Here is a 25,783-nt window from a genome sequence, read left to right on the forward strand (position 1 = left end):
TGGAGAAATGCAACTGAAGAAACAGGGAAGGTAACCTGAGCGACCACACTTTGGGGTCTGTGTGACTGACACACACACAGGCGACACATGGCCAACATCTCACCCCATCTCCCCCCTCACACACCTCCCCCCTCCCCCCGCCCCTGTAACGTATCTTTATTCACGCAGAGTGATACCCCTGCATCCCAACTGGGTAAACACTCATCTGTAGGATCACCGCACTGATGCTCTGTTTGCCTTCCTGGAGATGCGTGTGCTACTCTGAGGACCCTTACCATAGAGAGGACATTAACTAAAGCAGCTAAACCACAGGCAGACCTGCGTGGCCCCAGTGTTTACGGGGAGAAGACAGGGGTGCTGGTGGGAGGGGAGAGGCGTTTGTGCTTGAGTAAGTGTGAGGAGCTGTAGCTCATGGATGGGGGGGAGAGGGAGAGGGAGAGGGAGAGGGGGACACACAGATGGAGAGTGGCTGGGAAGCCCATCAGGAACCAGGATATGGTGGGAATAATGAGGCTAGGAAGAGCACACACACCATTTCTGGTGGATTGCGAATGTCTGTACGCCCGTGAAACACTTTCAGACAGGTGGCTCAGTCCCATCAATAACAACACACGAGTCCCTTCTATACAGCCTGTTCAAGGTGGGAATGTGTTGTGCCTTTTTTCCAGCTCGCCGTTCGGTATAAAAGGTACCAACACGGAATGGTCATTGTTGTTCCACCTTTAAGCCGGCAGCAGAGGTAGTCACAAACCCGAATTAATGTATGTGTAAAAGGGAAAGCAGGCATGGCATGATAGGTGTGTGATACGTCTTAGCAGCTAAGCAAAAAAAAAGCAAGACTACTGTGTTGTCAGAACACATAAATCGACATGAAAAGCATTAACATGTTGTACATGAACCATGGCAACTTTGCTTGAGTCTGAGCACAGCATTAAATGTGCATGGCTTACAAGAGCCTGCTAACACTAAGTTCACCAGTTCATCAGGCTCTGTATGGTTTGCGGCCATGTTGATAACAATGCTAAATTGATTAAATGACGTGCCTCACTGAAGCCGGGGGTATTTGTTTTCTCTGAGTTTCTGAGTCACAGTTCTCACACTACAAGTGGCATTGTAGTGCAATTTTCCGAATTCAAAATATCTGACTTCCAAGTGGTCTCGAACACGGCATTATAGATGCTATGTATTGTATATAGATACTTGATTCCTATTCCTACTACCTTGCTGCTATGACAACTGAATTTCCCTCACGGGATTAATAAAAGTTTATCTTATCTTATCTCTTATCTTATGTCAAACGTCACGCTACTGCTACCATAATGCCGGGCCTGCTGTCTAAAAACACACACACACTGGGGCGGCATTATGCCTCTTTTGTTTGGGCCAGTGTAAACCAGCAAAGCCGGCGTAATGGGGATCTTCGTAACGGCAATGTAGCGGGATTTCTGTTTAAAAGGAGCTCCTGGACAAAATGGCTTTAAGACTACCAACAACAATAATGACTGAGACAACTGTTTTTGCATTCTAGTTAAGGGTTCATGTCTTCAGATTAAAATTTCTGTTATAATTCAAGTAAACAGAGAACAACTAAATGAAAAAGATCATGAAAAACAATGATCCATTGAAGTGAAGAATGGGGGGGGGGGGGGGGGGGGGGGGGCTTTACTGATCATCTTTCCAGATAAGAACCCCCCCCCCCCCCCCCCCCCCCCCCCCCCCCCCCCCCGCCAACCCCCCCCGCCACCTCCCCCATACCACCACGATGTGATGGGCAGCCGACGCTCTTCAGCTGGGCCTGTCTGTAAGAGGGTTGGGGCAACAGCCTCCATTGGAGGTCTAGGAGGAGAGAAAAGGAGGGTGCTCCGCTCCTCACCTGTCCGCGTCAAACACGTCCCCTTTGGCCTCTCCTGCTGAGTGCGACAGCTGGCTTTGTTGATCCTTACACAGATGAGGCGGTGGTGGTGGTGGGGGTATTTTGGGGGGTGAAGGTTCTTAGACTGAAGAGGGAGCGATGACAGACCCTCTTCTCCCTCCTTCTGCCCTGTAGCAAAGCACTCTGCCACACCACAGCCTGAGGTCCACATTAGCCTGAGCACAAAGGGTGAGGAACTAAGTTCAGTGAACACATTTACAGAGCCCTACTCTAAGAAGGACATTTGTTTGTCCTCTGATGCAAGTCAGGCATGACAATAGGAGGACCAAAGAATTAAGATTCAAATGGGGATCACATGAAGGGCAGCTTCAGAGGAGGAGGCCTTGAAGGTGGCGCCTAGGGAATGTACTGATGATAAAATCACTAATATTCATTCATTCATAGATTGTCAGTGAGATCCCAGATAGCAACCACTGTTGGCCAACTGGGGGCAGAGCTGGCAGTCTGCTGGTCTTTAGGCCATCGGTTTGTAGGTGGTCCACTGGAGTTACAGACAAATACCCCACCGTTGTGCTACTTGCTGTTTCTGTGTTCATCTGTACCTCTTCATTCATTTTCACAAACCCTTATAGATGTTACCAGTGTGTAACATAAGTCTTTAGATTAGATTAGATTCAACTTTATTGACATTGCACAGAGTACAGGTACTGAGGCAACGAAATGCAGTTAGCATCTAACCAGAAGTGCAAAGTAGAAGAGTGCAGAGTATGTGCAAATGGTTATATAAATATAGATAAATATGGTATATACAGTATGACATAAGCCCAGGTCCAAGACCAATTCCCCCCCCCCCCCTGAGAGCCTACTACTGCCATGAGCTTCTTCTGTTTGGCGGGGCTGATATTTTAAATCGATTGTGCCAAGGGTATGATTTAGAAATTCCAGGAATTGCTCAAATGTTATGTTGTTTTCTTAATTACCACACCCAGTTAAACTAAAGACGACGGTGGTCCGAGAGCGGACCAGAAGTGCCACACCACCAGTAGGGTGCCGTCCAAAACCCACTGGTTGATCAATACACATATTTGGGATCATTTTTGTGTATTGAAGGTGTCAAATGGTTGGTGTGTGTCTCTCCCTCTATGCAGTCGTAATGGAGGTATAAGTAGCTGCTAAGAGATGCCTTGTCCTAGCAGCACATGCACATATTTGGGATCGTTTGTGTGTATTGAAGGTGTCCTGTTTTCAGTACATTTGCAAATGGTTGGTGTGTGTCTCTCCCTCTATGCAGTCGTAATGGAGGTATAAGTAGCTGCTAAGGAGATGCCTTGTCCTAGCAGCACATGCTGATGCATCCCAGCAGTGTCTTTAATGATTACTAAGTATTTCGTTCACCCGGGGCGTCCAAACTTACACTCTGCTCCTGCCCGACGCCTCTGTTTCAGAAGCTCGTGTCACTTCCTTTAACAGACGCCCTCTGGTCTAATGCCTCACACCTTCTGCCTCAGCTTCTCCTGAGACATTTTTTTAGACGAGTGAGTCAAGTATCACTTAGGTGGGGATCCCACTGATCAGCGGTAGCAGCGGTACAAGCGCTTACATCCTGGCAATTCATTAAGTGTGCTAATTAGTTCTATATAATGTCAAAAGCAAACTTCACACTGACATGACTTACATTCATACTGTTCAATTTCCTCCAGCTGAGGCCACAAAGAGCCAAACAAGCAAACAAACAAACAAACAAACAAACAAAGAAAAAGCCCAGGCCAGCATGAGGTGAAAACTGGAGGGAAAATCAGCCAAGTTATTTGTAGACTGGGATCAAGATGCGCAAGATGCTGAGCATTCAGCTTTTGAACATAAATATGACTTCACTGAGCTATTTCTGCAGCCTTTCTCGTCTCGGTTGCACAACAAAGTGTGTTGGAGCCAGAGTCTTTTGAGTTGAGTTTTAATTAGGACCAGCTGTGCCAGAGCAGAACCCCTAAACAAGGAGCAGATGTGTGCATGATTAAGTTAAAGAGGTACTGTACACCTAAATGGGCTTTTTTGAGCTATAAAACTAAATTATTTGACTATACTGTGATAAAACGGGTGCTGGATGCTGGTGTTAATATGAACAAATTCACCATTTTTCATACTTTTTGTGCCATCCGCTGTTTAAAATCATCCAAGCATGCTGACAAAGAGGCAACCGTATCTACATCATGCAATGAGTAGCCTAACTCAACCAGCCCCTGCCTGTGAGTCTCATTTTAATTTGCTGATCGAGACTCATCATTCACAGGAGTTCTTGCACCACCACTCAGAGCTGGGGGTACAGTTACACTTTAGCACAAGCTAGCCCAAACGCCAGTTCAGGAGAGGTCACCGAACCAGGGCCCCAGGCTTTATAAGTGTGGAAAGAAAAGCTGCAGCAGCAGCAACAACAACAACAACAACAACAGCAGCGAAGCCTGCTCTCTTGGCCACCAAGCCAATGCTTATTATGGAGAAAACCACAGGACAACCATTACAGCTTAACACGGGGCGTGAATTGTGGCCAACAGTTGGTCTGGCTGTTGGCATGTTAGTGTCAAACCATTGTGCCACCTCTTCTAAGTGTGGGGTCCTGCTGAAGATGATCATCTCCTCTAATTACGCCTGGTCTTTAGCAAACAATCCCAAAAACCTTTCAGAAAAGAAAAGGGGTGATACAACGAACACTCTGAGTCCAAAATGTGGAGCGACGTCCGCACTGAAAAGGGCTGTTTGTTCGCGTGACGGTGCCACAGTTCAAGCCAAGGATTTTTTGGAGGGCTTCTGGGGCATTCCCCAACACTCAGCCAAAAAGCGGGCTGCTGGGTCATTCCTCTGAGAACAATGGTCCAGGCAATATCTGGCTTTGTTGGGACAACAGCTGTGAGGCACAATAGAGGAAATGGCTTCACTTCATTAAAGGCCCAGCAGGAGACCAGGCTGCCAGTCCTCCCCTCAGCCCCCCCCCCCTCTCTTCTCCCCCCCCCCCCCCACCGCTCCCTCTCTTCTCCTCCTTCCTCCCTCTCTCATCTGTTTTGATCTTACAACCAGCCATGCTTAGATCCTTCTAAACACACTCACACACACACACACACACACACACACACACACACACACACACACACATATACAAGGGAAGCCTTGGTCCACCACACCCTTGTTTAATATGGGTGGACTTGTTCCTTGAAGAGAGAGGGGGCCTGAAAGGAAGTGGGACAGGTTGTGTGTGTGTGTGTGTGTGCCTCCATTAGGCCCCCCGCGGTGCGGCACCCTTCCCCTGAGCTCCAGGGCCGAGCGGCCCACCTTCTGATCAGCATGTCAGAGCCCGGTTAAGAGCCCACTCTCCCAGAGCCGCCTAATCTGCGCCTAAACTCCTCCGCCGGTGGCAGAGAGGAGCGCTAATCGGGGTGATTACCAGCTGGCCAGGCTCACACTCTCGTTGTGTGTGTGTGTGTGTGTGTGTGTGTGTGTGTGTGTGTGTGTGTGTGTGTGTGTGTGTGTGTGAGACTGTGTGAGTGTGTGTGTGTGTCTGTGTGTGTGTGTGTGAGACTGTGTGAGTGTGTGTGTGTGTGTGTGTGTGTGTGTGTGTGTGTGTGTGTGTGTGTGTGTGTGTGTGTGTGTGTGTGTGTGTCTGTCTGTCTGGTGTGGGAGACTCCTCAGGAACACAGCCATGGTGTCATATCCTGGTAGGGGTGTGATGACGGACCTCCTTTTCGTCACGTCTCGGCCGAGTGAGGGAGCTGGTGTGTGGAATCACAGCTCCCAGAGGGTCCGGGGCCGAGTGAGAGAGCTGGTGTGTGGGATCACAGCTCCCAGAGGGTCCAGGGCCGAGTGAGGGAGCTGGTGTGTGGGATCACAGCTCCCAGAGGGTCCAGGGCTACTGGGCCTCTACCACTGGGGCCATCTGCCTGCCTGACCTGCATCTGATCAGCACATCCTGTCCTCTTCCATCAAACCTTCAACATGCTGTCTCACTTTAAGCTGTTCTACATCCCTTTAAAGGAAACTTGAAGTATGAGTATTCAAATGTAAACCAGCCACAGGAGCCACTATTGACAAAAAATATAAAAAAGATGGAACTTAATGTTCATAGCGGTTTTCAGTCAGTCATTCTCTCTGAATTTATCATAGCATGAGATCAGACACAAGCCATGCATCTAGAGGTTTGTGCAAAACAAACGTTTACTCATTGAGAAAATAACATCTCTCTCTCTCAGTGTATCTGTGTGTGTGTGTGTGTATGTGTGTATGTGTGTGTGTGTGTGTGTGTGTGTGTGAGGGCCTGAGCTTAGAGCAACGGTCGAGTGGTCTCTAAGTAGTAGAAGTTCTAGTTATGTCAAACGGATCCCCAACTGGCTGCCCCCTTATTACATCCACAGTCAATACCTCCCAGTGTCCCATCCACATTTCACAAAGAGGGACACCTGTCACAGGCCTGTTAATCCCAGTGCTCATGCTGGGCCCTTGGTCCTGCAGCAGCCCTGCCCTGCCCTAAATCCCCACTGGGCTCTCTCCGCCACCAGCCTCTCCGTCTAGCAGATTAGGGCCGGAACCCCCTCTCCTCTCTCTCTGTTTCTGTCTAACGAGGGGGCAGAATCTGCCTTAATCCACACGGCCCGTCTGACCTGGCGTGTGTTGACCCGGCAGAGCCATCACACATCGCCTGGACCTCTGGGAGAAACACCACCACCCTCCCACCAACTACCACCACTTCCAGCAACACCCCTCTCCCCGGTCTCCTCCATCCCCCTGTGCCTGGGCCCCTAATCTCCGTCCCTCCCTACCCCTAGTGCTTTCCCCATTTCTTCTTCATAGGTCAGGGAGGATTGATTTTCTGATTTCTTGCCTTTGTCTCTGCTCCTCTGGCTGTGAAGCGCTGCGTCTCCTGCCCTCGTGAAAGGCAAGGTATTAGTGTGGTGATTTAAGGCTCTTCGAGGAGGAGGCATCTGCTGCTGCTGCTGGATCCTGCCGGTCAAAGCTCAGGGGCAGCCCATCCTGTGACGGGCTTGGGTGAGGTGTAGGGGGAAGCAGAGCTAGAATTGTCCATTGAACAAAACTGCGCCATCATTTTTTTGTTTTGTTTAAAGACCTCATACAGCCCTTCTTCTATTGTAAGAAAGCTGGTCAACACGATGACTAAACCTTACAAACCTTTATCATCTTTATTTGTCTCCGTGTTTTTAAACTCGGGTGTAATGTGCCTGAGGCTCAACAGGGAAAGCAAGGTGCTGAATCCCTCACGGTCATGGTTTGAATCCCAGTAGTACACACATAGCACAATGTCTAGGTATTTTTAGATGAAAGGATCTGCTAAATGAAAAAAAACAAATGTTCAACAAATAAAGGACCCACCTCAGTGACATTCTGATCTAATGAACATCATTGTGATTGTGTATATACTACACCGATTGTCATCTGGCATATAGGCATTGATTCCTCTCAAAAGACATCAGGTCTGATCTAACTGACAGCCCCAGCTTCCTTAGCACCATGATATTCCATTTGATATGGTAAATGAGGCTATGTTTTACCGTAGGCTTACCACCATTTCAAAACTGTGCTTAAAACGATATTACGACATAGTCAAGCTTAATGCTTTAGACCGACGATGGCAATAGTGCTATGGTACAGGTAAGAGCATTTTACTGCACTCGACCATGGGTGATGAGCTGCCCTGGGAAACCAGTTTGACTGAGTGCCCCTGGCGCCCCCTCCCCATCCAGACCTAATTACAGGGCCATAGCAGCCTCATTTCCTCAGCACACTTTGACCACCGCCGCAGAACAAAACCATCTTTACTGATGTTATCATTAAATGTCTCCTCTGCCCAGGCTTTGTTTGGCAAAAGGAGACTTTACTGTTTTACTGTCATAGTGTATGCTCTACTTACACATACAGAAATAGAACTGCTTATAAAACAAATGCTTTTTTTTTTTTAAGCAAAAACATTTAAGAGTTTCATCGCAGCTGAAAAACAGAACATAAGTTGATAGGTTGTGGTGATAAATTACTTAGATTTCTGGGGACAAAAGGATTGGGCTGCTTAACGATGGCTTTCCATTTCCCCCTTCTGTCCTAAAAGAGTACTGGCCAAATTACAGTTGGTCTGGCTGTTGGCATGTTGGTGTCAAGCCATTGTGCCACCTCTTCTAGGTGTGGGGTCCTGCTGAAGGTGATCATCTCCACTAATTACGCCTGGTCTTTAGCAAACAATCCCAAAAACCTTTCAAAAAGAAAAGGGGTGATACAACGACACTCTGAGTCCAAAATGTGGAGCGACATCCGCACTGAAGCCATGCATCTAGAAGTTTGTGCAAAACAAATGTTTACTCATTGAGAAAATAACATCTCTCTCTCTCAGTGTATCTCTCTCTGTGTGTGTGTGTGTGTGTGTGTGTGTGTGTGTGTGAGATGGCCTAAGCTTAGCGCAACGAGTAGAAGTTCCAGTTATGTCAAACTTACACATAGAGAAATAGAACTGCTTTTAAAACAAATGCATTTTAAAGCAAAAACATTTAAGAGTTAATGGCAGCTTAAAAACAGAACATAAGTTGATAGGTTGTGGTGATAAATGACTTAGTGTTCAGACCCAATCCATAAATACAAACTCCAAACTTTTGCAATATAAATGGATAAGTAGATTGTACATAACACCAGCTAAATTGCACCACTTTAATCCTAACATACCTGATACTTGCTTCAAATGTAAAGACCAAAAAGGTACCTTATTTCATTGTATGTGGGATTGTCAAAAGATACTTTCTTTTTGGAGGAAAGTGTTGGACCTTGCTAGCCAAATCATTGGCAAGGAAGTGCCTGTTAGACCTAAATTGTGCCTATTGAATCTCTATCCAGAGGACTTCACTACCTCTAAAAAAGTTAGGTCTCTACTGAATATTCGTTTTCTGGAAGCCAAATGATGTATAGCTCTCTCATGGAAATTGGATACACCCTGTGCCACATCACAATGGTTGAGGGGAATGACTTCTTACTTAGCTTTAGAAAAGATAAGTTACACAACAATAAGTTTTGGGAAATTTGGAACATTTTTTACAATTTCCTTGAGAATAACAACATGGATGTTGATGGTTGGTTGGATGGATGATAAGATAGATTGAGTACTTTTGTTTTTGTTTTGTTTTCATTTTGTTCTCCCCTTTAAGCAATGTAAGTTAGCCGATGTAATCCTAATGACTAACACACTGTCTACTGTGACATGAACATCTATTGTATGTGCTATATGTGAGAGCAAATTGCATTATATGTGCCTTGTTGTGTTGCCTTGTATTGTTTGTCTGTAAAATTAACAAAATTCTTAATAAATATTTAAATAAATAAATAAATGACTTAGTGTTGTGGGGACAAAAGGATTGGGCTGCTTAACTATGGCTCTCCGTCTCCCCCTTCTGTCCTAAAAGAGTACTGGCCAAATTAGAATCACAAAAAAAGTATGTAGCCCCCACTCACTAACCATAACACATATTTAAGTTCACTCCAGTGTAGCTACAAAAAACACATGTTAATAAAATGGCCTTGTCAGCACTGAGGCATGGCAAATCACACATTTAGTTCATTAGACTTCACTACTGTTAGGAAGCTCACTAGCTACCACTGAACACACAATGTGAGAGATGTAATGCATGCAACCATTAAATAGGCTTTTTAAAATATCATTGTGCCCTTTTCCCTGTGTGATGGCTCTAAGAGCAGATATTTATAGCTCCCTCTGGGCCTTAGAAAACAAAATATTCCATGATAGAAATTAGAAGTAATATGGCAACACAAGAAGAAATATTGAATTACATTTATTGGGAACAGGATTTATCGTATTTTTTAGAATATTATTCTTATTTGCTTTTGTAAGAAACTTGAGTCTTGGGATTTAAGGAAATCTTAAAAACAATATTTCAACACAGATTGCAAAAATATTCACAGATATGTTTTTCTCCTGACATCTGAAGTAAACTGAGTGTCCTTGGAACGTGCTACTGCAGTAGCTGTCTATCAGTACTCACTCGCTCACGTCTGCTGGAGCATCAGTTATGTAACAGTTTATTACATTATACAATTTTATATTGAAATGTATTAATTCAATTACATCTTTTATCATCTTTTTTATTTAAAAGGCATAAAATACCATGTAGTTCCAGTGTAAATCATTACCTCAACTCAGCTTAATTAAAACTGCACAGTAAGGTTCTCCATAAATTCTGTAAAGTGCACTTCACATTTGATACTGCACCCATGCGTAGAGTTTTCCATGTGCAAATATTCTTTCGCTTTGAAAACTGTCACCCTGAGGATGAAGATGAAGACATTCTTGCAAAATGCATAATTCAGTGCAGCTCTGGCTTGGCCTGGATGAGGGAACACACCGGCTTTTTGAAGCGTCACTGTGCCGAATGCAGGAGGGCAGGCGATGCTCCAGGACATCAGCTACTAACGAATCACCTTGTCAACTGGGAGCAGTGTAGTGACCCCAATGCTTTTGGCAAAATCATTCTGGAAAACAGTGGAAAGGGGGGCTCCATCATCACCTCTTATGTAACACCTCTTATAACATGAAGTCATTGTTTGACACGACTAACAAGCTTTGCTAGACACCAGCTGAAGATAGGAAGTCTGAGAGATTGCCCTTGTCTTACCATGTGGTTGACGACACTAAGATGGTAGGGAATTCCACCAAGAGAATGACATTTTTCCATATGAATTCTCTCTGGGTCTCCAGGGGCTACAACTGGCATCTCAGGGTCAGTCTGAAGGGGTCGATACAGCAGAATGGTGTTTCACTGATGCTGAACTGTTATATGTGCTGTAAAGGGCCTACCACAACTAAAGGTAGTATTTATATAATATTCTAGCGGAGGGTTGTTTATATTTGAGCTCAACAGCCAATCAAATTACACTCCTGTTTTCTGTGCTCCTGGAAAGGGTTTGATTGCCTGGAATTGTTATGTCTGAGTCACTATGTTTGTTTCTCACTTACAGAACCAGGTAGGTCTACAGACAAGAGCGCAAACTGTAATTGGACATTTAGAGGACTGTGAGGAGCAATTCGCTGAATTTGATAAAAGGTGTATGGGATTAGTGTTGTGGACTAGTCAACTTACAGGCTCCAGATCTCTGTGTATAGAGAGCAGATCTGACATCCTGTCATTAAAACCTGGAGAGAAGTTCTCTGGGTTTATGGCTACGAAACACTGCCCCTGAGAAAAAGAGAGAGAGAGAGAGAGAGAGAGAGAAGGGGGGAGGAGGTGGATGGAATGGAATATTGCTGACTAATTAATGTACAAACATCAATATCTACATAGTTTAAATGGGGGATCAAATCTAAATCAAATGTATATAATTTAGATAACAATTACTGCTTAGATCTTTGCATACTTGTAAAGAAAAGGAAAAGAGACCCTAGGTTCAGGGCTGACAACTGTAGTGTGTCTAAAAGCCCAGCAGAGGGCAGTATCAGCATAGATGTGGAGAAGAGGGCCCAGAGGAGGCCTTGCTACGTTGCCAGCAGGCAGCTTGAAGCTTGAAGCTTTCAATCGATTACACTCAGCAATTTGACAGAACGGCTGGACACAAACCAGGTTAGCAGCACGATCCGTCACCCTCCATGTCCGAATATAGCGGCTGTACTGAGACCCTGCTAGCATTCCACAGAACACTTCCACCATCAGTCCCAACCCAAAGCCCTTGTATCCTCCTAAAACGAAACAAACATGGCCAAAAAATGTCACCTTATATATCACATAAAAAAAAATCACCAAACTGCACCATTTCTTTTATATGAAGATGTACAGTTCTTCACTGATGTTACAACCAAATTGCTATTTGTTGCTGCATCCTCAGCTCCTGACGCCAAAGCCTGTCTGGCGTGGTGGCAGCATGTGCCTGTGTCTGATCCATGCTGACCTGTGATCTCACAGCCCCCGATGGGCACCAGTCCTCCTCCTCTCAGCACCTTGCTGGGGTCGGTGCTCAGTTTGCCCTGAGAGTCACAACCCCAGCCCTCTGGGATAGTGTTCCCATTCCTGTCGTGGAGCTCCACCTGCATCCAAACACAAGTCTCAGTCGATGGTGGACTACACACACACACACACGCACACATACACACACACACACACACACACACACACAGAGCTGAACCTTTGCGGTCACTCTTCTGCTGTATAGCTGTAATCCACAGATGTATAGTCATGCTCAGATCTAGTGTTCCCAGCCATTCTATGGACCATGTGTTCTCCCCACCTTCCCGAATGCCACTGCAGATGTTGCCATGTCCAGCACAAAGCTGTCTCCATTAGCAGCTGGAGCCGCTACACTGATGGGGTTGGTCCCGAGAGTACACTGAGAACGGAAACAGTGGAAACGGTCAGACACAGTTATGAGTGGAGTCAACAAGACCAACGCTAATCACTGTGGACACCTTAGCATATCTACGCTCTCACTTTGAATGTTTTAATGTAAATACACACAGATTGCCATGGGAGTAGAAAGCCAAAGTAAATCTAACACACATTAACAAATTAGCTAGGGCGCTCACCTCTTTAGCTCTGGTAGGGACCACCAGGGGAGAGGTGTTTGTATAGGACATGCCCTGTTAAAAGTTGAAGCTGGTTTAAAATAACACGGCCAAAACCCAAACCTCGTCTCTCTCAGGCGGCAAAGTACACTTCAGCTGTTGTACTCACGATCATGTTCTCTTTCAGGGCTTGCATGGCGTAATAAGCAGCAATGCCATAATGATTGGAGCCTGCAGGCAAAGTATGTGGTGTCATTATCATTGTTAAATGGCAGGGATTGACTTAGTTCAGCAGATGTGCCGACGTACCACGTGCGACCACCCAGCCGATGCCCACGTCTCGAGCCTTCCTGAGGGCCAGGTTCATGCAGAAGTTTCCCACCACCGGACCCAGCAGGTTGTTCCCCTCCACCAGACCAGTGGCAACAGTCTCCCTTTCGACCACTGGCTCGCCTTCCTTAGCACAGATGCCCGTTCTGATGTCTTTAACGTACACATCTATGGACATGACAACCTCCAACCAGTCAGAAGTACATTTAATGTGGGAGTGCATCAAAACTAGTCGTCATCCAGACACGCAACGTGAAGCAAAATGAAGACAAACCCATAGAGCCTATACTTCTAGTGGCATACTAACCCATCCGGTTAAGGCCGTGGCTGTAGTGCCCTCTCCTGTCTCCCTCCACCAGCACCTCTGCCAGGCTGCGGGCATGACTGGGTTTGGTGCCCACGCTCAGCATGCACCTCTCAATGAAGGTCTGCACCTCCGCCCGGGCAATAAGACACCTGCCAGGGGAGACACGGCCTCACTAACCTGCTCGCCCATGTGGTTTTTTTTTTTAACCCTTTGAGGGACCAAAGGATGGACGGCAAAGTCAGTGATGCTTTGTATGTCATATTTCCTACTACTGTGCCACATTTCATGAAATCCCTGTCAACTGTTGACATGGGAAATGCATCATACAAAGAAGAAAACAATACAATAAATACATGTGCTTTTCCTAATAGGGCTAGGCCTCTACTTGTTGAATAAGAAGGTTAGGTTACTCCGTGCGTTTTTAATTACAGGCAATCTGAGGGAAAAAAACAGGGGTGGAGTTAAAGAACCTATTTTTCACCTTAGGTTATGCCACGCGAACGTAAATCCGCTAACAGTGATACTAAGGGCTGCAGTGATGTGTAGTGGAAACGTAAGAGGCTTAATATCCTTACAAATGATGAGCCTGAAGTGGCACCTTGGAAGTGCCTGCTATTTTCCTAAAAATATGCTAACGTTAATAAGTCTGTGAGGACAAATGCACATTTAAGAGAGCGTGATTTTTTATTAACCCAAAGCCACTTTGAATTCGCTCTTTGTAACTGATGCTGAACTCACGGTATACCCCAACAGTACCCTACTTACGCAGACTAACTAACATCAGCTGTGCTTTAGAGAATGTGATAGCTTTGCAGCGCTGTGCATCCAGAGGAGGGTGCTGACTGACGCTACGTGACCGCATCTGAATGCCAATGATATTGATATAATGTCTCTCGTAATCGATCTTGGTTATTAATTGGGGGCCATACACTGAAGGTTCTCGACCAGAGTCTTTCTATCTTCTTAATGTTCCATCATCATTTCCGTGCACTGCTTTCAATTTCATGTCTGACTTGCCTGGGTGAGTGTTAGCGATCCTGTGATCCTGTGAATGCCCTCTGACCTCACCGCACATCACTGCAGCACACTCATCTGCAGCACACTCATCTGCCACTATATTGGGGGGGGGGGGGGGGGCATTAGGCAACTGGGCCCTGTGTGTCTTTTGCTGATGCGTCTGATACCTCTGATGCGTTTGGACACTCATGGAAGCGTGCAGCAGGAGTGATATAATATAAGACAAAAAAAGTCATTGTATCACACCTGCAGAAATGCCCAGACCACTGTATGGGCTTGTTATATACTGTACATATACATATATGTACGTACATATACCTATATATACATACATATGTACATATACAGTATACAGTATAACAGCCCCTACCAACAACATATGACAGACCGCAAGGATATGCCATCCAGACCACTTCAACTATGAACAGACTGAAGGGAAAATCCGTCTGGACAAAGCCTTGAGAGGGATGTGGGAGCAGCTATCATCTGTCATAATACAAGTGCAGAGGAACAAGGACAAAAAAAGGGGGGAAAGTGTAAACATGCCACTGGGTTACAGTACACAGCCACATGTTCACAGAAATTCAGTGTCCCACAAGCCCACAATGTTTTGTACCACTACAGCGCCACAGAGGCACTGAGGTCTGGCCAGCGCTCATGCTCTCTGTGACTTCCAGAGATGTGTTACTGTTCCACTCACTGTTGTCAGCAAACCAGTGAACAACTTCAGTTCACTTAGACATGGTCTTAAGAAATCCTGAGTATGTGTGTGTGTGTGTGTGTGTGTGTGTGTGTGTGTGTACACTCTAAGAACCGTAACATTTAACTTATTCGGCAACCTTCTACCTTTACGGCTCCTTTAAAACAGCGTTCCACCTCCTCGAGAGTTCTAAATACATATCAAAGGCACACTTGAAGATATGATGTGATGTAGACAGCAGTAGTTTGAGGACCTTTGAGGCTTGTGGAACACCCATCACAAAATTACTTATGTTGTACGACCAAACATGATTAAGGACAAAAAAAAAGTCTCCCGAAAAGTCTCGAGGCATGATTATACCTTAAGGGCCTACTTCACTAGGATGCTTATACAGACATCTGTCTCTGTGGGTTCCACGGGCCTGTGATCCACCCTGCAGGCAGCTCAGCCACCCACCCCCCACCCCCCAGCTCACCGCAACCACCACTAGTGAGTCCAGTACTCCCAGCATGATGACATACAGTACCCCTGGCAGGCAGAGAGCTTCTTAACTACCCATGGCTGCTTAATGTAACGAACGCCTGGTTCTCACCTAATCTGATAGGGATACTAACAAATAGAAAAATATTGAACACAAAGATTATTTATATCGTATTTGTGTGTATTTGGTTTAAATATAGCTTAACCTGTATAATGACCAATCAAGAAGTCACCCTAAAAAAAGGAAAGCCACCTCTACATTGCTGCAGTGACATTATGAAGTTGTTGAATTTGAGTTAAAACCTATTTGGTGGAAGTGAACATCTTTGATACTTTTGATCAGTAACCCTTGTTTCATTCAGAAGCTTTGCCCATAAATCTGCATGGCGCAGTGTTATTGAGCGGCAAATGTATACTCAACCTTATTGTTTAGACACATAATGCACATAACATAGTTCAGGTCAATAGTCCATGGTCAAAATGACTCCTGATCTACAGGAAAGCGTGTGTAAACGAATGTTTTCAAACTTCAGTCTTTTTAATATATATATATATATATATATATATAATAATCTGCGATTTTGAACTTCGAATTCATTAAGGTATGACGACCGATATGGACATTTTAAGTCACAACCTTAATGGACACTTCTAGCCAAAATACAGCTTCACAATTTATTTGACAACCCATATCTTATCAATTTACCTGTAATAAATAGTTCACATCTATCATCATGGTTCCTGCCATTTTTGACTCGAAACAGATTTCTTATTCTACTGTACTTGTAAATCAAATGTGATATAGAACTCTTACACATGTTCTCTGTGAAACTCGCGTAGTAGTTTTAACGACGTAAACTACTATAGCCTACCTGCTCATACTCATGGTGCTGCCTGTGTATCTGGTGCCTCTCTGTCAGCTATGCCGGCTGCCGCTGGTTTCAGTCAGACACCCTCGCTGTTTAGAGGTGGAAACACCTAGCACGATCAAGTCAGCCAGGTTTTGTACTATTTAGCGCATCGAAGCATGCCGAGCATGAGCAAGCTCCACCGGCATTTCCAGAAAGATAAGGTCACGGGTCGGTATTTAGTAGCCTAGCCTATACCATTTTGTTGCACCAATATTACGCTACCTGTGGGGATCATTGAGGCCTACGCTGTACCAAGGCACCGCCCAAAAGGAGGCTGGTAATGTCCTTCAAAACACAGCGCGATTTTAATTCATACAACTAAATTCGCACAAAACCCCACTGAACAAGAAGCAAGGGGCACGTCTGGTAAATACTAAAGAAATTATATTCACATTTTTTAAATTGTTTTTAATATTTTATTATATTTTGAGAAAAACTACAAATTAACAATATATCAATCAATCATATGGGGACATTATGGAGATTTGAAGGGAAAAATCCAAAGAAAACAAATAATGTGACAAAAAAAAACGTCCTTGGTATTAAATTCAGGTTAATAGTCACTTTCCTAATAGTCGGTTTCATTGTAACTGTCATTTATTGCTTTATTATATATGTTCTATATTGTTTTATTAATTTAACAAATGAAAATCCAACACCTTCTCATTACCTCTTTTATAATCTATGCAGAAACACACTCTGAATACCTTGAGACTTGAGCTGAACATTGCCACTGAGCATCTTGAGACACCCTAAAACATGACATGAGTTCTCTCTCTCGCTTGGTCTTTTGTGTGTATGTATGTATGTATGTGTGTGTGTGTGTGTGTGTGTGTGTGTGTGTGTGTGTGTGTGTGTGTAGTATGTTCTCCAGGCACCAGCCACCACTTACAGTGGGAGAGGCCACTCCCTTTCAGTTTCAAAGCCCTGCATCTGGGCTTCTCTATAATCTGTCCTCGGCTCCACATCTGCAACCACTCTCTTATGTGGAAGAAAATAGAAAGTTGGCAGGAGAGCCTGTCATTTGGACACATATAAATATCGCAGCGTGCTGAGGAGTGGCCACTAATATAGCCAGAGCCATGAAGAGTGGTAGGCGGGGAGGGGCTGCAGAAAGCAGATATTAAAGAGTAGAGAGACAGGGGGCTACATGTGATCTTCCCCTTCAGCAGTTACGGGTGGCAATCTCAAGATGCACATAGGGAGACTAGAGGTGTCTGGAGGGTAGACTCAGTACACTGCCAATGTCTTGTGGATGAGAAGTGGTACTTAGTTGCTTGGCTGCATACCCTTGGAGTGTTGTTTTTCCTGTCAATGCCCACACGTGCTGTGGCCATGTTGGTAGTGCTAAAACAGCACATGAGAAACTTGCTAAACAACTCACGAACAATATAACAGTTCTTTCAGAAAAGAGCTTAGTGGACAAGGCCAAATTTCGGAGCATAGTCAAATATGTGACTCAGAAATCCAGCCAGCTCCCTCAGACATGTTTTTAGAGGTATTTCTGGATGTCCTTCCCCGTAGTCAAGACACTGTTTACAAAACGGACACATACTGTTACAAATAGGAGAGGATTTTAAACAGTATCCTACTACGTGGCAGTTTCTAAACCAAGAATATGTTTCTCCAAGACCCATACCAGATCCCAACAGTAATTCATCCAAGCACCAAAGAACAAACGCTGTCATAACCTTAATCCCCCAGCGATATGAAATCCTTACAAATACCTGCGACCCCCATCTTAGTCCATAGTCATAGTCATGTCCTATTTAGTGCACACATATGGCTTAACAGTGACAAGACAAGCATTGTTTTATCAGTGTATAGTCACTGTGTGGTTTGACTGGCTGGAACAACATCTCCCCCTTTTGCCCAATGAGGACTGAATACTGAAGCAAAGGCAAACTATATCACTGTCACATACTGTAATTAAATATTTTATTTCACATATATCACATTTTTTTCACAAAAGGAGAGTGAAGAAAATCATCAGGCTCTACCAATGGCTAATAGTAATCATAATTAAAAATAATAGTACAGTAATACATCAAGACATACTCAAGTTACTTAGGAAATCAAGGACAAGGAGTTCAAAGAAAGGTAGATGTTGGGTGGGGGAGTGGGGGCAGGTGTCCATTTTCAGGAGGAGGCTTGGTTGGTTCATGAGCGCTACCGTTTGTCTGTCTACCTGCCGAAGAGGTTCATGAAGGTCTGGAAGCCCTCCTCCCCAAAGAAGTCAAAGGATCCCTCCGTGGTCCCCAGGTGCACCAGCAGCAGGACCACCAGGCCCAGCAGCAGCAGAGGCACCAGCAGGTTCCAGCCCGAGGCCAGGATGTTGTACCACTTGGCCTTGTCCGAGCACTCCTGTGCGGCCCGCAAGTCTCCCAGGGTCTTCTGGTCTCGGGCCTGAGCAGACAAGGGGGGATGCACATAATAGACACTGAGCACAATGTGACCCCGTATGATTCAGCCCACACACTCTCTCCATGGATGTAACATGGGCTCAGATCTGTCTGGGTGAACCTGCTCTCTATCGGAAACCAGTTGGTCGACAAGTAGCCAAGCAAACCTGTTTAACTGGTACATAAGGTTTTACTTTTCAAAAGGTCAGAATGGTCAGAATCACACATCCAAGTGTGTGTGTGTGTGTGTTGCAGTTTTACAATACCACAGTAATGCCTACACCCAGTGAAACAGACGCTCAGCTGAAAATGACCAGTCCATGTCAACATTGTAACACAGTGTTGAGGACAAATAAAGACCAGGAAAATTATATGTGGGTCTCTTTTTCCTCTCTTCAGTCTTGAACTGTGTTATTGTAGTGTGGGCCAGGAGTGTGCCTTGGCTGTCTCTAATCAGCCATTAGCAACATGCCAATTACTCCACATTTAAACCTGTGCAAACGTCTCTAATTTCAGCACGGTGACATTACAGAGGAAGTGATTTATTTCGGTGCCGCTGTGTTCACCATGTTCTCCTTCCACATCCACATTCCTGGCGCAGAATCAACAGTTCCATCTTACATGGTGTCCCTAATGCACTACATGGCTTGGAAAAGACACCAACTTGATTTAGACTCAGTGATGCTTAACAGGCAATGGATGTTCTTCAACACATTGTTGATTTGGATATGTTTTACATTCTTTGCAGTCTAAAGAGAAATAGTTATTCCTGTTGAAGTTTTTATTCTCATCTGTAACACTTATATCACAGGTAGATGACCATTCCTGTTGAACTAGCCATGCAGAGAGACCTCACCTTGATGGAGTAGAGGAGAGCCATGAAGCCCAGGCAGCAGAAGTTGACATAGAGGGTGTTGCACAGAGACCAGAGCAGGTAGTCCTTAGGAGCCCTCTTTGGACCATGGCCCATGTTCACCACCGTGGAGCCAGCTGGTTTGCGAGCAGACTTGCAGCTGGTCAGCGGGGTGCAGTCGGACGAGTAGCTGTAAGTGGCGTTGTCCATCCTGCAGTAAGGGTATGTGTGTGTGTGGGGTTGGTGTCCTGGTTCACGATGCTGATGCAGATAGCCCTCTTGCCACTGCGTTCCCTTTCGAGCTGAAATCCTAGTGAGCGGTCCCCCCACCCTGCACCCAGCTTTTATCCAGACGCTGATGGGTGGCAACAGGGAGAGGGCGCAGGCCAGGACTGCAAGGCCAGTGATTATGTGGTCAGCCCTATGAGAGGGTGAGCGAGGCAGGATGCCGCTGGGTCTGTGTGACACGGACTCCCAAGGGTGGATCACTGGATCACTGGGGTGTTCTTTACCGTAACAGTTGACACAAATTATGTTGAAAAAAAGGTTTTAGGGAATGAAAGAGTGATACAAACGTTTTTGAACAAACGCGTGTATTTATTCACGAATAAAGACAACGCAGAAAAGGAATCAAAAAGTTAACGGGCCACTGAAACAACTTGTTTTCTGGACATTATGTCCTCATGTAGTTCTATTCTGTGTCAGAATCCCGGACTGGATTTGTGTGTAGCAAAGGTGTTCAGTGAAATACATATATCAGTTTAGCTAGCCTATACCCTATATAGATATATAGATATAGTGCATGTTGTGTATTTAGCTTGGCTATTTAGTTGAGCTTTCAGTATAGTCCAAAAGAGCTACTAACCAGTGAATAGTTCAAATATGGTGAATAATGCCCTCCTGTGGACAGACTGTGATTGATACACTGATGTGTTAAACCAGTTTTATACTCATAAAACCATGTTCAACATCAAGACAACATTAAGACAACATTAAGACATTAAGACACCATAAGCAGCATAGCTTCATACAACAAAAATGTGGGTATTCAGAAGAATGGAAAGTTTCTTCATTCACACTGTACATTCAATCCTCATTTTTGGTATGCTTGATAATGTGAAGTGTCCTTTGTTATCCACAGTACTGAACTGTAGCTGTTATGGGCTAATGCTTAAACATACAAACTATTAGATTTGCATCTCTTGAAATTCAACAATCTCCCTGAAGTACTGAAACTGGACTTGTGTGCCGGAACTGAAATGGTTCACATCTACATAGCTACATGTTTTGAAATTGTACCACCAACTACATCATCCTAAAAAAAACATCCTAAAATTGCCAAGAGGAGGCTTTTCATCCCACTAAACAGTGTTTTAAAAACTAAAACAGATTAGACTTGAGATAAGGCAAGGGATAGAACAAATACAGAGATGAGATTTAATATTCAAAAAGTTAGAAGCCACGGTCATGACATTATGCCTGAGGTTTACTGTATAATAATGTCATTAGTTATTACTCAGATAGCAGTTTCTTGTAATGAGAGGGGAGTTCTAGGCCTGTTTTCCACTCTATCAAGCTCATTTGCAACCATCTGTTTCAGTGACAAAGTTTATCCAATGTATTTCATTTTATCACAGAAACTGAAGGACATATGACTTCCGGTGCTGCAAACACTGAACTCATTGTATTTGTCAGACGACATATGACAGACATCCTAGAACAAAGGACAGTATTGACTGTAATAAATGAAGTTTTGAATATTGGCTGTTGTGAGTCATTTTTATTTATGGTTTGACTTACACAAGGATATGTTCTATTCAAGGATATGTTCTGTACTATAAAGAAGAACCCTCAAAGACGTTTTTGTCTGTGAGCGAAGTCACGGAGTTAAATTTAGCCCACAGGCAGTTCTGTGGACAGCCATAACTTTCCCAGTTGAGGTAATGACGACCAAACATACACTTACAATAAGAACTATTAATGGTTGCCGTCCCTGTAAGTAAAGTTAACACCACAAAGTAGCGTACTATTATGTCATCTTTTAAATTAACCTATTTTTGCACCTTTATCAAACCATCAAATGGACTCTGTTGTGACTCAGCATGCCTATCTGAACTGTCACCGCATGAGACACAAGGATCAGCATGACTTTCTAAACTGTCACCTCATGAGACGCTGCCACCCTGCCACTGATGACACTTTTGTATTGATTTATTGCTTGGCAGATGTGGGCCCAAGACCAGGGAGGGAACACATATTGACTCCAGTCCCCCCCAATCAATTGACAGCAACCCTGCTGGAGAGCACCTTTTAGCCTCCCGCTTCATGAAAGCTGACCCATCTCAGGGTCTGAGGTTGATTATCGAAGGGAGGCGCTCTCCACTCCAGCACCACATGGTTGGCCAATCGACTGCAGGCACTGAATGGGGTGCTACGTGAGAGACCGGAAGAAGAGAAAGCTAAAACACTGGGTATACATTCATTTTTTTATGGCATCTTTGCAGTTATTGAGGTAAACAGATGCACATGTATCTCTGTAGGGATCCTTTCCATGTTGTCAGACTTTTACAATAACATTTACAAGCCTGTCAGTGGCAAAACAAGTGGTTTACTTCAATGTGCTGACTTGCCTCATAGGAGTCCATTGCATAGTCGCTTTGCGGTTGCCAGGTTTAACGTTCTAACTCAAGACTGGACTGATTACCATAGTAAGGAGTTGGGTACTGTGAGTGTCTGGTCTCTTGGCCAGAAACACCATCCAGACTGGACTGGGAACTGATTGAGCTATAATGTTGACTGGGCCCCCTCCAGTGTGCCATACCGCCTCGAAACAGGTACAAGGGATTAACCAATCACAGGCGATAACGAAAAGGTGAGAGTGAAAAGAAAAAGACAATTATGGACTCAAGAAAGAAAAGTCTCGGGTTAAAACTCTAATACAATCAGGTTTTATTTGCTTAAATTACAAAATAAGCACAGTGTACATCCGCTCATCTTCCGACGCTTGTGTGAGGGAATTAATGTTTGCATCTTTGACTCTTTAGGTTCAAATTCCAATGCATAGTATCAAGAAAAAATATTTTCTGGTGTCAATTGTTCTACAATGGACATGATTAACATAGGATAATGATTCAGCTATTTAAATCCCAGCAAATACACCTTGCAGATGAACTGAATTCGATGAAAGCCGATTCCCACTTAGTAAGGATGAGGTGGAGGCACACAGACTCATCATCAGCAGTATGTCAGGAAAACATCAAACAACAAAAATGAACACACAGCCGAGCATCATTTCCCAAATTCAGAATAAATTGGAAATCTTTTCATACCAGGACACAGACGTAGAGCAGCCCTGATCGCTGACCGGTATAAAAAGCAAGAGAATGCCATGCAGCTTTGAACTAGAAACGTACAACTTATATCTGCATTATGCTCTCTGCAAAAACCATGCCATCTTATAGCTGCATTTAAGTGGTTTGTAAAAAACGCTGCTGACTACTAATCTGGGCAGGATATAATGAGGATCATTCAGGTGACTGGAACATGTTGGGGGAAATGGAATGTTGTTTTGTACTCCACTTTGCATTCAAGTCTGGCCAATCTCTGATGCAGAGATGTACAGTGATCTTCTCTGAACTGAACGGGGATCTACCATTTCCTGTTTAGCGAGCTCAGGTTCTCAGCCTGCATGATGCTCAGTTTGTAGAACGTTCACTTGACTGGCTTAACTTTAAGGCAAAAGGCATAATGATTTTAGCCATAAGTAATCAGACAATGCTAAAATGGTGGACATACTGCGGTAGTTTATCCAATTAACAAAAATCAAGTATAGGAACGAAAAAATCTGGTTTTCACATTGAAATGGGTAAGAACAATTCCATAAAACGCCATCATTTACCATCAGGCCTTAAACGATCACTTTGGCAAATAACAGACTGCTTGTTAGTACAGAAGTTAAAGCAACAAGAAGCCTTGAATCTATCCAAGAAGCCTTGAATCTAAAGTGTGCCTTTTGAGTGGCAGGACGGAAGCTGATAGCAGCCTCGGCAGGTTGAAGTGCAGGGAGAGCAGGCTGCCCTCTGCTGGCCGGAGCAGAGCATCACATCTTCGAGGCTGCTGCCATTGCAGATGCCCCACCTTGGGTGTACACCCGCACCGCATTCTGAAAGACAGGACGCCGGTCAGAGAGGACAAAAATGTAGAGAAGTGGAAATACGAACAGATACTGGACAGTAGTTTGGTCAGTCATTCAGAACTGGGCTTTGTTAGCAGTGGATGGAACCATATTGCTGCCATTACCTTCTTGTTCTCTGCATTGTGTTTGTTGAGCAATGTCTGGACCCGGTTCCCATAGTCAGGGTGGACCGCCATCAAGTTCTGGACCTGAAGAAGAAAACGAATCCAGATGCGGCATTAGCAGACAGTACAAACGGCGGGGGCAAATATTGACGAAGAGGAGGTGTGGTGACGAAGACCAACCGCGCGTTTCTGAATGAAGAGCTGTGCTCCCTTCATGTGGCCGGCCATGTTCTCACACAGACGCTGCCTCTCCTCCTCATTCAGGACTTGGGTGTAGAAGCTGCGCACCTAAAGAGCATTGAGCCTCCGTCACAATGTGTTATGCACACACGCACACACATATGCATCACCAGAGGATGAGCCAGTATACACTTCTAGCACAGGCACGTGCACTCATTCAAACACACACACACACTCATACACACACACACACACCACATACTGCAAACTTACTATCCAGAAGCTGACACCCTCTGATATGAAACTATTAATGTCTTTCACACTAACAAGTTTTATCAGCAGGGAGCCATGAACACACACACACACACACACACACACACACACACACACACACACACACACACACACACACACACACACACACACACACACACACAGGAACATACAGACACACAGACTTGGGTGCCAGGACTACCTGAGTGACATTGTCATCGTCTGCACTGTTGTAGCGAGCCACATCAGGTGACACCTGAAACTTGGACTCAATGCAGCGAGGCTGTGTCTCTGGGGCACTGAAGCTGTTGGGGTAGTAGTTAGGGGCTCCGGCTGCAAGAGAACACATCCAACACATACAGAGGTCAATAAATAGTCTATTCCATCTTCCCCTCCTACACCTACACGAGCCAAGTAAACAGTGCTCAGTCACATCACAGATACGACTGGAAGTAAACACACAGAGCTGTAGATGTGTAGCTCTAGATAAGTATGTAGTGCATAGTGTTGTATACCGTGCCGAGACCCCATATATATATATATAGACTTATATGGTCTACATTTGGCGTATTTTAATGGACGCGTGGAAAACCCGTCCGATCTCCGTGCTGGGATGATGAGCTCACCCTGGTTGTCGCCCATGCACATGGGGCCGTCCCTCTGGTAGTTGGCCACGCGGGCTCTGAAGGGGCAGTTGACGGGCAGCTGCAGGTAGTTGGCGCCCAGGCGGTGCCTGTGTGTGTCTGGGTAGGAGAAGAGCCGACCCTGCGTGGGGGGGGGGGGGGGTCAAGACAGAGACATATGTTAAAACACACGGTGGAAGTTAACGGACACAAGGAAATAATACAAATTTAAAAAAAAAAATCAGGACCTCAGGTGCTACTAGCTCCTTGGAACCTCCTACAGGATCCCACTTCTCAACAATTGATAACATTTTTAATATTTTTGTGAAAAAGTCTGGACACAAAATGAGATTTCTGTCTTTGTGTATGTGTGTGTGTGTGTGTGTAACAGTTACTCTATATTTATGTCCTGGGAGACATTTCTACTGTACTTTGCTTTCCCTTGCCTATTTCTACATTTAAGGACAGTCTTTGCTTTAATCCCCAAGATTTAGAAACACAAGGCTTTGGTTTTGCAATCTGGATTCGTATAGAACTTCAGAAAATATGTATTAGTTATTAAATATGTATTATTCAACACCCGCACTTTTTTTGTACCTGACATGGTGACCTAAACTTAGCACAAGTAATGGTTACAAAGCACTATTATGTGTGTTTATAAATAACACAAAAGGTCCATTGTGATCTTTCCATATATTCATCTTGGATGTTTCTGACCTGCAGCATCTTGTCTGGGCTGGGCTCGACGCCTGGAGGCATGTTGCTAGGATCAAAGGCCAGCTGCTCCACCTCTGCAAAGTAGTTGACAGGGTTTCTGTTGAGGACCAGCTTCCCTACTGGGATCAGAGGGTACTCGTTGTGGGACCAGACCTTGAGATAAAAGGACAGTGAGAAAATAAAGTTGGGACCTTTTTATAAAGAAATTAGTCAAATAAAAAAAACCTAACAAGCAACCATCTCTTCTCGCTAATTAAATATTACGCCATCTAGTGGAG

At 44.6% G+C, this 25,783-nt stretch overlaps 3 protein-coding genes across 3 annotated transcripts; all 3 read right to left on the bottom strand.

Annotated features, from left to right (window-relative positions):
• Nucleotides 1–9,719: 9,719 nt before the first annotated feature.
• On the bottom strand, nucleotides 9,720–16,414 carry LOC105910395 (uncharacterized oxidoreductase YjmC-like). The gene is made up of 11 exons (XM_031563270.1): nucleotides 16,120–16,414; nucleotides 13,051–13,199; nucleotides 12,723–12,911; nucleotides 12,583–12,644; nucleotides 12,435–12,488; nucleotides 12,140–12,238; nucleotides 11,804–11,939; nucleotides 11,476–11,594; nucleotides 11,002–11,097; nucleotides 10,537–10,647; nucleotides 9,720–10,393 (listed from the first exon to the last, which is right to left on the bottom strand). Exons 1-11 carry the CDS (start codon nucleotides 16,131–16,133, stop codon nucleotides 10,331–10,333), a joined length of 1,092 nt encoding a protein of 363 aa, XP_031419130.1. The 5' UTR covers nucleotides 16,134–16,414; the 3' UTR covers nucleotides 9,720–10,330.
• A 1,611-nt stretch (nucleotides 16,415–18,025) lies between these two features.
• Nucleotides 18,026–19,684, bottom strand: ifitm5 (interferon induced transmembrane protein 5). Its single transcript, XM_012839067.3, has 2 exons — nucleotides 19,417–19,684; nucleotides 18,026–18,564 (listed from the first exon to the last, which is right to left on the bottom strand). Exons 1-2 carry the CDS (start codon nucleotides 19,621–19,623, stop codon nucleotides 18,343–18,345), a joined length of 429 nt encoding a protein of 142 aa, XP_012694521.1. The 5' UTR covers nucleotides 19,624–19,684; the 3' UTR covers nucleotides 18,026–18,342.
• A 2,654-nt stretch (nucleotides 19,685–22,338) lies between these two features.
• On the bottom strand, nucleotides 22,339–25,700 carry cat (catalase; the record flags this gene model as incomplete). The annotated part of the gene is made up of 6 exons (XM_031563558.2): nucleotides 22,339–23,575; nucleotides 23,713–23,796; nucleotides 23,893–24,000; nucleotides 24,368–24,498; nucleotides 24,792–24,930; nucleotides 25,506–25,700. Coding segments are annotated over 6 exons (720 nt in total), but the record flags the coding sequence as incomplete, so codon positions are not given.
• Between the last annotated feature and the right edge of the window lie 83 nt (nucleotides 25,701–25,783).

Source organism: Clupea harengus, chromosome 3 (genome assembly GCF_900700415.2).
Source record: "Clupea harengus chromosome 3, Ch_v2.0.2, whole genome shotgun sequence".
Lineage (NCBI taxonomy): Eukaryota > Metazoa > Chordata > Actinopteri > Clupeiformes > Clupeidae > Clupea > Clupea harengus.